Here is a 12,095-nt window from a genome sequence, read left to right as displayed (position 1 = left end):
GGCAAAGCCAGGTGAGGAATGTTGCTCATGGCAGGTGGGCTGCTGAAGAGCTCTAGAAAAACCCTTGGACTGAAGAAGAGAGATTTTCTGAGAGACACAGGAGATTTGCAGCCCTTTGATGATCCCAGTCAGCAACCAGAATGGTCAATGTAAGCTTGGAGACTTAAGTGCTGGGCTTTTTTTTTTTTTATGGCATCCAAACACCATCCATCCAGCACGTTCCCACCTCTTTTTTTCCACAGGCCTGCCCAGTTGCCTGTTGTGCTCTGCCAGGGATCACAAGCCATTGAAGGAATTTTAGAAGTGGAACGTGACCCGTTTCTTGGGCAAAAGAGTAATTTGCCACCTTCTTTCCCTTTCCAATGGCACCCACAAAGCTGCACAGACAGGAGAGCCTGGTAAGACAAAGGTTTGGAGCCACATCCCAGGAGTGGGCAGAAGGGAGAGGGGACACTTAGCTGTAGAACACGGGTTTGCGGAGCACACGCAGCACGTTGTAGGTGTTCAGCCCCGGGGCATCAAAGCCAGGGGACAAACCCTTCCTGTCAAATGGGTAGAAGTTAAAGAGCTGCCCGTTCTGGGTCTCCAGGGAGATGGAGGCAGAGCCCAGGTGCAGCACGCACGGGAACTCCTTGTCGAAAACGACTTGGAAAACACGGTCTTCCAGGTGGTGGAGCTTGATTGTCCGGTACTTCTCGGGAATCAGCTGCTCCACGTGAGGTCCAAACTGCTGCATGAGCAGCACCCCCCCGGGCCCCACCTCAATCTCATAGAAAGTCAGGTTGGAGTAGGTATAGTAGCCAACGTAAGGGCTTGGATTGGGAGGGGGATCCAAGCTTTTCTCTGCTTCTCTGAACGCTGTCTCCATGGCAGGAATAAGATGCTCGTACGCCTGAGCCACCAGATCCCCCCCCTGGGGCCTGGGCCCTGCCATCAGCACGATGAAGCTCAGGCGGAGCTTGGGGACGAGGGAGAAGGTGGCAGAATAACCATCCAGGTCCCCATCCTTCCTGACGATGTCGTAGCCCAGCTGCTCGTTGATCTCCCAGGGGGTGCCCGTCTTGTTGGCAAAGTACTCGTTGGAGCACTTCAGCAGGGGGGTCAGCATGGTCTTCACCGTGTCAGGCTCCAGCAGGCGCCGGTGGTAGGTGCCTAAGAAGACCATGGCCAGCTTGGCCAGGTCAGCAGCAGAGGAGTACATCTGCCCCGAGGGTCTGTACCAGCCCAGGTCGTAGAGGGGGGCAGGCAGGTGGCTGCTGTAGAAGCCTACGGCCATCTGGGAGCGGATGGGGGCCGAGAGCTCGAAGCCGGTGTCTTCCATGCCCAGGCGGTCCAGGACGTTCTCCGAGACCCAGCGCTGGTACTGCCCGCCCGCCCGCTCCGCCAGCACGTGCGCCAGCAGCGAGAAGGCCAGGTTGCTATAGTGGCACCTGCAGGGGAAGAGGAAGGTGCCCCCATCAGCCTGGGACGGGGCAAAGCCGGTGGCTCGGGGGGTTCTTCTCTAGGGGGAAGAAACCACCTGGTTTGATCAGATAACTTGGTGGCGAGAAGGGAGGGACAGAGAGACTGGGAGTGTTGGTGTCTTGGTTTGTTAAGGCCAGGAAGAGAAATTTCATCAAATCTCAGACTGGTTTGGGTTGGAAGGGACCTCAAAGATCATCTAATCCAACCCCCTGCATGGGCAGGGACACCTCCCAGCAGCCCAGGCTGCTCCAAGCCCCATCCAACCTGCCCTTCAACACTGCCAGGGATGGGGCAGCCACAGCTTCCCTGGGCAACCTGGGCCAGGCTCTCACCACCCTCATAGCAAAGAATTTCCTCCTCATGTTCAGCCTCAATCTCCCCTCCTTAAGCTTTTCCAATTTCCTAAGGCAGTCACAGTAGAGCTATTTAATCACAATTTATAGAAAGAAAGCTGGAGATGGAAAACTAAAAAAAAAAAGCCCAAACTGTGTGGAAAACCCCACATATCCTGGGTGATTGTTTATTATTGTTCACCAAAGCATCAATCCCTTCTCTTTAAGAGCAGAGTTGAGAGTTAGAGGCCTTAAAGGTCTCAAAACGGCAGAGAAGCCACTTGGGAGATTGAACATGGTCCAATCACTTAAGCACCTAAGCTACCTTAAGATGGTAAAAAGCACTTTAAAAAGCACTTAAGAGTCCACAAAGCAGCACTCAGCAATGTTGAGTCATTAAAGACACCTGCGTGCTTGAGTCTTTAATACCCATAAAGTGATTTAAGTCTTTATACTTGAAAGAACTTTAATGACATGAAGACATGAATGGGCAACTTTTTTTTCAAACCTGCTTCCAAAATTAATATTTTCTACCTTGGTGTTTTTTTTTTTTGTTAATTGTGGGGAGCTATAGATCTCACTGAGGCCTCTTTAGATCACATATTTGGTACCACTTCCACCATTTCCTACCCATCTAGCTGAAGAAAAACATGATGAGTCTCTATTATTTCTACCACAAGAATAAATATATTCTGGATCTAAAATTTTCTATCTGAAGTGGAGTTGAAATTCAACCTACCCTGTATCAATCTATCAAGGAATGACAATATCCTTTGGGAAAACTGAGCTGGCAGCTGTGAAGTACATCCAGGAAAAGGGAGACAGAATGAAAACTATCAACATGTCAAGTAATGAGGGGTTGAGAGACTATGAGTGGATGTCCTTATTATGCCTTATTATACCCACCTTAATGGTGGGTGTAATAAAAATACCAAAGCAGATTTTGGGGTTAAAGTCTTAAAATCCTTTCAGGAAAATCTTTTGTAGCCTCTTACATTGGTTGAAGTTAATATGAGGTTGCCAAGATCGAGCCATGGAGCTTCCTAGGAGTTTTCTAAGGCTGCAGATTCCAAGTCATCTTCATCAGGTATCCTCAGCAACCCGAGGAAAATGATTTATGAATGTAATTCTATTCCCTAAAAATTGTGCAGACTCAGGAAGATTTTCCCCCTTAGTTTGAATCCTTCCCCTCACCTCCTGTCTGTTCCATTTCTGTTCATCTATTTGTTTTGCAGCTCAGGTAACAGACTGAACAGGCTACAGAAATTGGTACAAACATTGATAGAGCTTATAGATCAGTTGAAGGATCTCAGGAGACCTTAGAGCACCTTCCAGTATCTGAAGGGGCTCCAGGAAAGTTGGAGAGGGACTTTGGACAAGGGCTTATAGTGAGAGGACAAAGGGTGATGGAAGAGGGACTGGAAGAGGGGAAATTTAGGTTGGAAACTCTTCCCTGTGAGGGTGGTGAGAGCCTGGCCCAGGTTGCCCAGGGAAGCTGTGGCTGCCCCATCCCTGGCAGTGTTGAAGGGCAGGTTGGATGGGGCTTGGAGCAGCCTGGTCTGGTGGGAGGTGTCCCTGCCCATGCAGGGGGTTGGAATGAGATGATCTTTAAGGTCCCTTCCAACTCAGACCATTCTGTGTTTCTGTGATAATTTAGAGACATGCAAATGTCTACACACATAACATGATTTTAGGCAAAATCTATGATAGTCTAAACTGATTAAATGAACATGCTTTTCCAGTGTTGCATCTTTCAGAACTGAAGGCTCACTGGCCTTAACGATATCTATCTATATATCTCTATCTATATCTATCTCACTTAAATTTACCTCATCTACACTTCTCAGTCAGGCTCTACACACATTTAAAAAACCCAGGGCACCTCCAGTGACTCCAGTGACTCTTTCCAGCGTAAGAGAGGTGTATGGGTAGAGGACTGAAGCTTCCTCTGGGAACTGGCCATGGTGGGGCTGATGGCTCTACACACATTTAAAAAACCCAGGGCACGTCCAGTGACTCCAGTGACTCTTTCCAGCCTAAGAGAGGTGGAGGGTAGAGGACTGAAGCTTCCTTTGGGAACTGGCCATGGAGACTGCAGGTGGGGCTGACACCAGTTGGACAACACAGACCCAGAAAGTGAACATATCTGACCTGGTTCCAGGGTCAGCAACCAAGACATCATCTTTCAGCAGAGCAAGAGCCTCTTGGGTGTTGCCTCTCCACAGCAGGCTGGTGGATCTCAGCCTCCTGGGCAGACCTGTGCCATGGGAAATAGAAGGCAACAATTTGAGGTGAACCATGGTCCAGGAAACCTTGAGTCTGGTGGACAGTGAACAGAAGGCAAGACTCAATGGCAAGATGGAAACAACAACGATGCACACGTGGGGTTGGTGCACACAGCAAGTGTACTGGCCTACAGGACCCAGTATTCAAGTCATGGACCACTGAAACTGGGCAAGTCCTACCCCAGCACCAGCTCTGGGTTGCTACATTTCACTAAAAATACCTTGATGGCTTGTTAAAAATACCCTGGATCCTCCAGTGTATTTTGGAAGAGAAGGGCATATGGGGTCTGGGGGACATCCCTGTCCCTATTCCCATGTGACTCTGTTCCCTTGGCAGCAAGATGTGTAACAGCCCCTTCAAACAGGTCTTTGTTCTTTATACCTCACTGGAGAGGGCCTGAACTTCTCTGAATCATCCCAGGCTTGGCCTAAATGATTTTAAGAGCTTTTTTGTTTTTGTTTTGTTGGTTGGTTTTGTTGTTGTTGGTTTTTTTGTATGTTTGTTGTTTTGTTTTTTTTTTAATACTATTTAGCAACATTTATTCAGGGTTTCTGAAAGTAGAAAAGTTGAAGCTCTTTTCTCATTCCATTGCACAACAGTGCTCATGGGTTCCCTGAAACATTTTGGGCCAGGGCTTTGAGATAATGCCACAGCTCCTTTGCACAGGGTCTGTGGCTCTGCCAAGTCCTGAACTTGGGTTGAAACCCTCCTTGCAGTTCCCAACTGACTTTGATTTAGAGGTGAGGAGGAAATCAGGAAGGCTGCAGGGCAGGAAGGTGGTTTGGCCTCATCTGCTCAGTGAGCTTGGGCTTCATCACTGCAAGGCTGAATGAGGCTTTGGCAGCAGCAACACCTGCTTTTCTCAACTGGCCTGAGCTTGGGATTTGAACTGGAACCAGAGCACTTTTTCTGCTTCTAGTCTGTGGTTGTTTGTGCAGCTGAAGGAGCAGATAAGAGATGCACTCAGCATCTTCCAGTAGACAATGGGCTCCTTCATTACCTACTTGCCACAAGGCAGCACAGGAAGTGTTGCACCACTGGGGGAGTTCAACCAGCACCAGAGCAATGTCTTTCCTGAGCTTCATTCATAGAATCATGAAGGTTGGAAGGGACCTTAAAGATCATCCAGCTCCAACCCCCCTGCCATGAGCAGGGAACCACCAGACCAGGCTGCACAAAACCTCATCCAACCTGGCCTTAAAAACCTCCAGGGATGGGGCATCAACAACCTCCCTGGGCAACCCATCCCAGCTCCTCATCACCCTTAGAGTGAAGAATTTCTTCCTAATATCTCATCTAAATCTCCCCTCTCTCAGTTTAAAACCATCACCCCTTGTCCTGTCACTATCATCTCTGATGAAAAGGCCAGGTTGGATGAGGTTTTGTACAACCTGGTCTCGTGGTTCCCTGCTCATGGCAGGGGGGTTGGAACTGGATGATCCTTCTTTCTGCCTCCACTGGCCCCATTGGGCTGTTTGTCCATTTCCAGTTTTCAGTTGCATCTGGAAACTGTAACTGAATTTCCAGATGTCAGTGACATCATCCTATTTTGAAGAACCATATTTTGACCCTGGCTTGACCCAGGTGTTGTTGCACCTTGTCCTGAGGTCCTGCAATTTGCTTCCTTCTTCTTTTGATCTTAGGTCCTAATTTGAGGCCCTTGATTCCAATCTGGAATGATGCAGGAGTTACAGAGTCTAATTAAGACACCACCTGAGATACCAGCACAGTATCTTTGGCCATTACATTCTGGAATCTCTGAGTCAATATTAGCAACTGAGAAAGGTCAAAGTTCTCCTAAGCCCTGTGAGCTCCTTCTACCTTGATGCCAGGGTTACCCAATTATGAAGGTAGCAGCAGATAAATGGTCTTCTGCCAGCAAGCACAGAGCTATTAATAGCTGAGGAATCCCAGCTCAGGAACCACAGCTAAATTTAGCTCAGCCATCAAGGTCTATCTGTTCAAAGTGAAGAGGTTTGGTGCCACTTTCACCCTCAACTCTATGTCTCAGAAAAATGAGAGCAGTCTGGGCTGGGGTAGGAAAGGATTGTGATGTAGCTGGAGCCTGGTTTCAGGTCGTGCTGCTGTGGGAAAGGAAATACATGTTCACCTGCCATGGGAAAAGCAACCACCCAGCCCACAGGGAGCTTGGCCACCTTCCTAGCAGGTGGCCTGGACACTTAAGCACTTCATGAATCATAGAATAGAATAGTTTGGGTTGGAAGGGACCTTAAACATCATCTAGATCCAACCCCCTGCATGGGCAGGGACACCTCCCACCAGCCCAGGCTGCTCCAAGCCCCATCCAACCTGCCCTTCAACACTGCCAGGGATGGGGCAGCCACAGCTTCCCTGGGCAACCTGGGCCAGGCTCTCACCACCCTCACAGCAAAGAATTCCCTCCTCATGTCCAATCTGAATCTCCCCTCTTCAAGCTTCCCTGCCAGCTTGAAGCTGCTGACATCTTGCTTCCACGGGTCCTGCCTGACCTCTGGGGAGTGCAAAGGTCCATACTGGGCAATGGCCTCAACAGCAACATGTTTTCCCCCTGGCCTGGGGACAGTTCTCTCTGGGGTCTCCTCCAAGCAGCAGGGTGGTGGGCAGGTGGGAAGCAGGTAGGGGGGCTGTCTCACCTGAGAGCTGGCTGGCCATTCTGCGCAGGGTGACGGGTGATGGCTTGGGTGGCACGGAGCCTTTTTCTGAGAAAGCCAGCCCATCTCCTGGGGGCCTCTGCTCTGAGTCCCTGAGCCTGCCCAGGGGGTTCTTAATAACGAAGTTCTGGGCGTAACGTTCCAAGGGGTCGTCAAGGGACGTGACTTTTCCTTCCTCCCACATCTTGTACAGCATAATGGTGGGGAAGATCTTGGAGACACTGGCAATTCTGTGAAGGAATGGAGATTTGTAGAGGTTAAGCACTAAGAAACCCACGAAGGAAGATGGTCAGTACATGAGGTCACCTCACTGACCCACTGCCTGTAGCTTCACATGCAAAACCTTGGCTAATTCCAAAGGGAATGGCTGAAATGCATTTAAGAAGCTTGATTGAACACCCATAACTCTGGCCTTTCTGGACTGCAGGATACCCTTCAGCAGTGTCTCCCCAAGAAGGCAGTGGGCTACAGAACTTCTTCTGCTGGCTGAGGATTCACAAGTTGACACATTTTGTAAATTATTGCTTAGGAAACCTGAGTTGAAAGTAGTTAGTTGGAATTTTAAGGTGAAAATTTTGCATTTCATATCTGGTGTGGATATTTGGGAAGCTTCAGAGCACAGTCAAATGTAAAGAATGGTTCTATGATTCTGTCACCAAGTTTCAGGGTAGCTCAGGAGAGGTTCTACAGAGGACATGAGCCGGTAGAAGATCATAGAATCATCATAGAATCCCAGAACCACTCAGGGTGGAAAAGCCCCTTGGGATCACCCAGCCCAACCACCCTCCCTGCTCTGCAAAGTTCTCCCCTCAACCACATCCCCCAACACCACATCCCAACCACCCTCCAACACCCCCAGGGATGGTGACTCCACCACCTCCCTGGGCAGCCTGTGCCAGGCTCTGACCACTCTCTGGGAAGAAATTCCTCCTGATGTCCAGTCTGACCCTGCCCTGGTGCAGCTTGAAGCCCTTCCCTCTTGTTCTGTCACCTGTGAGAACAGACCAGCACCAACCTCTCTGCCATGACCACCCATGAGGCCACACGTGCCAGTGTCTCTATTCCCAGCCGTCAGACACACTCCATACGTGGATCTGCTCTTCCTCCAGCCCTCCTGCCTGGCACCCACGTGTCTCACCTGTAAATAGTGTACTCGTTGGGCACCACGGAGGAGGGGTCTGAGCCATTCTTCTTGCCAAAGTTGCCTGTCCAGAGCACAGTGTCATTGTAGACCACGATGGCAGACATGGCTGGGACACCAGAGCTGTGAACCTTCTGGCGCAGCATCACGTCCACCTGCAGCAGGATGGCAACTGATCAATCTCCAGAGAGCTTCCTAATGCATCTAGTCTGTGGGACAGCTTCTCTCCTGACTAATTTAGACTCAGACAAAGGAGAAGGTAGATGATAGGGCTCTACAAACCCAGGAGTGTCCTCTCAGGGCATGGTTGTCCCCATGACCCACACAGGCAGCAGAGGCTGCACCTCCTCACTGCACGTAGAGCTGAGCAGAGTTTCTGACAGTGCTAAAAGTGTGTCCTGCTGAGGAAACAGGTCTCTCTCTTCCCCCTCCCCTCCATTCCCTCCCTTGAAGTTATTCACTAGTAGCTATTGACATTTGGAAGGTGGCCTGGAGAAAGGCAGCAAAGCCATCAAACTAGGAATGGGCAGTCACTGGGGAATGGGAACTGGTGACAAGATTCATCTTCTTGCCAGGACATGAGGGCTGCCTGATAGCAGCCAAGTTGCCAAGAGGTTTTGTGCTGGGGTGTGCCCACCAGGCCTTCTGATGGACAAGCAATGATGTTTCTTCACCATATCTTCCCCTTTAGGTAACTATTATTGATCTGTTCTGTGTGTCCAGGGAAGGAGCTTTGTATCCCCAGCTCTAGAGTCACCTGTTCCCCAGCTCCTCCATCCCCAGCTCCTCCATCCCCACCTCCTTCATTCCCAGCTCCTCATTCCCAGCTCCTCCATCCCCACCTCCTCCATCCCCACCTCCTCATTCCCAGCTCCTCCATCCCCACCTCCTCATTCCCAGCTCCTCCATCCCCACCTCCTTATTCCCAGCTCCTCCATCCCCACCTCCTCATTCCCACCTCCTCCATCCCCACCTCCTCCATCCCCACCTTCTCCATCTCCACCTCCTCCATCCCCACCTCCTCATTCCCAGCTCCTCCATCCCCCAGAGATGTTCAGGGGCAAGACACGTGTCCCCTTGACACCTTCAGAAGAGCAGTCCTGAGCTCTGTCTCTGTTCCCTTCTCCTCACAGACCTTCTCCAGTGCATCCTTCAGGATGGGGATGGGGTGGTCCAGTGGCACGGGCTCGGGGTAGCGGGGACACATCTGCACAGCCTCTGGCCTTGCTGCCATCACTGATGGGCCTGGAGAACATTCCAAACACAGTGTGTGTGGCTTGAACTGACACACTGACAAGCTCTAACCTCACCCAGCTTTCAGCACCACCTTTCTTGCTTGTGTTGGCCAAAGCTGAAGGACACATCTGCTTAGAGAGGGGGCTTAGAAAAGAGGAGCCTGAGGGGGGATCTGATGATGCTGGCCAATGTCTACAGGAGGATGGGACCAGACTCTTCTCAGGGGTGCCCAGTGACAGGACAAGGGGCAATGGGCACAAACTGGAGCACAGGAGGGTCAAGTTAAACATAAGGAAACACTTCTTGACTCTGAGGGTACCAGAGCCCTGGGCCAGGCTGCCCAGGGAGGCTGTGGAGTCTCCAACCCTGGAGACATTCCAGCCCCACCTGGATGTGTTCCTGTGGGATCTGCTCTAGGGGATCCTGCTCTGGCAAGGACTAGATGATCTCCAGAGCTCCCTTCCAGCCCTCACCACTCTGGGATTCTGTGATAGGCAAAGGAACAATCTGGAAATTGTTTCCATCTCACATAAACCAGGGTGTGATGAGTTCCCTGTGCTCTGTTAGTGCTTAGTCCAACATGGGGCAGCACTCAGGATGGACAGGAGCTGCAAGGGGCTTCAACTGACCCTGGAAGAGTAAGGAACTGGGACTACAGCAGACTCCACAGGGTACCCAAGAGTGGCTTTTGACACCATGGAAGTGCCCTGCTTATGCCCAGGGGAAGATGTGAGTCTGGGCTCAGGAGGACAGGGTTGTCCCATGCATTCTGTAGCCTCAGCCAGTGGGTGTAGAAGTGAATTGTGAGTCCCACCTGCAGCCCAGCTGGTGCCAGAGACATTAGTCTTCTGAAACAGCTGCATCCTGCAGGTGCCAGAGACAGATCTTAAATGTTTGTGGCAAGCAAAGGTCTTTAAGATCTTTAAACTCAGGGAAGGATGGGGCCTCTTTTCCTTGGAGGCACTGTTCTCCCAGCTGACCCCCAAGTGTTCACAAACCCAGCTCCTCTGCTCTGGGAGCTGTACACAAAATGCTCAGTTATCTCTTTGCTTATGAGCTGAGCAGGAAGCAGTAGAAATGGAGTTGAGAAGAGAGATGGCATGATGAAAACCTGGAGCTGGAGGGGGATGGACACACAGGAGCCTACAAGGCAGCCTTTGATCCTCTGCTAAAAATGCAGGGTCTGAAATCTCTGACCACCACCTTCACTGGCACCTTCACTGTGGTTTTTATGCCATTTTAGGGCTACTTAAAACTCTGCTCCATTTCCAGTGGAGACATTTTTCATCCTTGCACATAGAATCACAGGCTGGTTTGGGTTGGAAGGGACCTTCAAGATCATCCAGCTCCAACCCCCTGCATGGGCAGGGACACCTCCCACCAGCCCAGGCTGCTCCAAGCCCCATCCAACCTGGTCTTGAGTCTTTCTGTGAAGTTTTCTCTAATCAACATCAGGAAATTCCAGTGTGAACTGGAGCTGTGAGTAGGGGATCTCAGACCAGGGGCACAGGAGAGGAAGCAAACCCATAAGCTGAAGCACATGGTGGGGTGCAAAACCAAATCCATTCTAAGCTGGAGTGATTCTCACAACAGGATGCTAAGGAAAAAGATAAAGAATGTAAAATAAACTTTCTTCTTTGTATATAAATCAAGCCAGGGAAGTGCCAGAAGCAATGGAGCTTCTCTGGGCACCAGCAGAGCTCCAGGCTGCTCCTGCAGCCCAATATTCATCTCCTCTGTGTCCTTGCACCAGCCAGAGGGGCCATTTTCCCCATGTCCACCTGGTTTAGACACTCAGACCTCTGTGTTCTTACAAGGCAGGAACCCACACACAAGGACCCCCCCTGAGATCCAGGTCGTGGTGGCTGTGCCAGGGCTTCCCAGTTGGGCAGCAGCAGTTCAGTGTCAGCAGCTGTGGGGTTGTATCCCACAGCTCCAGGAGTTCTGATTGACAAGCAGGAGCCAGTGTGTGCCCAGGTGGCCAAGAAAGCCAGTGGGGAGGCCACAGCTGGAGTGTTGGGTCCAGTTTGGGCACCTCAATTCAAGAGAGATCTCGAGGGGCTGGAGCCAGGACAGAGGAGGCAACAGAGCTGGGGAAGGGCCTGGAGAATCAATCTGATGAAGAACATTTGAAGGAGCTGGGGATGTTCAGTGTGAGGAAGAGGAGGCTGAGGGGAGAGCTCACCAGTCCCTGCAACTGCCTGAAGGGTCATGGCAGAGAGGTTGGTGCTGGTCTGTTCTCACAGGTGACAGAACAAGAGGGAAGGGCTTCAAGCTGCACCAGGGCAGGGTCAGACTGGACATCAGGAGGAATTTCTTCCCAGAGAGTGGTCAGAGCCTGGCACAGGCTGCCCAGGGAGGTGGTGGAGTCACCATCCCTGGGGGTGTTGGAAGGTGGTTGGGATGTGGTGTTGGGGGATGTGGTTGAGGGGAGAACTTTGCAGAGCAGGGAGGGTGGTTGGGCTGGGTGATCCCAAGGGGCTTTTCCACCCTGAGTGGTTCTGGGATTCTATGGCTCTATGCTTAAAGATGACTACTCACTGGGCTCCACCTTGGGGAGGCTGTACTGCCACAGGAAGCAGCCTGTCATTGCAACAGAGAGCAGGAAGAAGATGATGACCAACATGTGGATCCACTTCAGCTCCATAACAGCCATCTTGAGGAGGCTCCTGCTGCTGGATCCCTGCTGCAAGCAGAGAAGGTTGGATCTCAGAGGGGGGAAAAAAACCTGCATCTCCTGCAGACCAGCTGGGTGGAAAAGACACTCTGCTCAGGGCCCTGGGCTGACTGCTGTGCTACTGCAGCACCAGAGCACTGAAATCACTGCAAGCAGAGATGGATTTTTGTTTTCCAGTGAGGTTTGCATGATGTTACTGTCCTTACCTTGTTGATTCTTATAGAAGAAAACCATCCTGTTGCCTTTTCCCCTCCCTGCCCTTGGACCTGCCCTGCCCAGGCTGGCAGGGTTCTCTGTCCCAGCTCTTG

The 12,095-nt window shown here is 51.1% G+C and overlaps 1 protein-coding gene across 1 annotated transcript; it reads right to left on the bottom strand.

Moving 5' to 3' along the window:
* Positions 1 to 454: 454 nt before the first annotated feature.
* LACTBL1 (lactamase, beta-like 1) lies at positions 455 to 11,766 on the bottom strand. The gene is made up of 6 exons (XM_009996548.1): positions 11,652 to 11,766; positions 9,010 to 9,119; positions 7,872 to 8,029; positions 6,716 to 6,963; positions 3,948 to 4,053; positions 455 to 1,430 (listed from the first exon to the last, which is right to left on the bottom strand). The coding sequence occupies exons 1-6, from the start codon at positions 11,764 to 11,766 to the stop codon at positions 455 to 457; spliced, it is 1,713 nt and encodes a 570-aa protein (XP_009994850.1).
* Positions 11,767 to 12,095: the final 329 nt, after the last annotated feature.

Source organism: Chaetura pelagica, unplaced genomic scaffold (assembly GCF_000747805.2).
Source record: "Chaetura pelagica isolate M959 unplaced genomic scaffold, ChaPel_1.0 scaffold494, whole genome shotgun sequence".
Classification (NCBI taxonomy): Eukaryota; Metazoa; Chordata; class Aves; order Apodiformes; family Apodidae; genus Chaetura; species Chaetura pelagica.
Note: the sequence above shows the minus strand (reverse complement) of the source record. Positions and strands in the feature narration are given on the sequence as shown.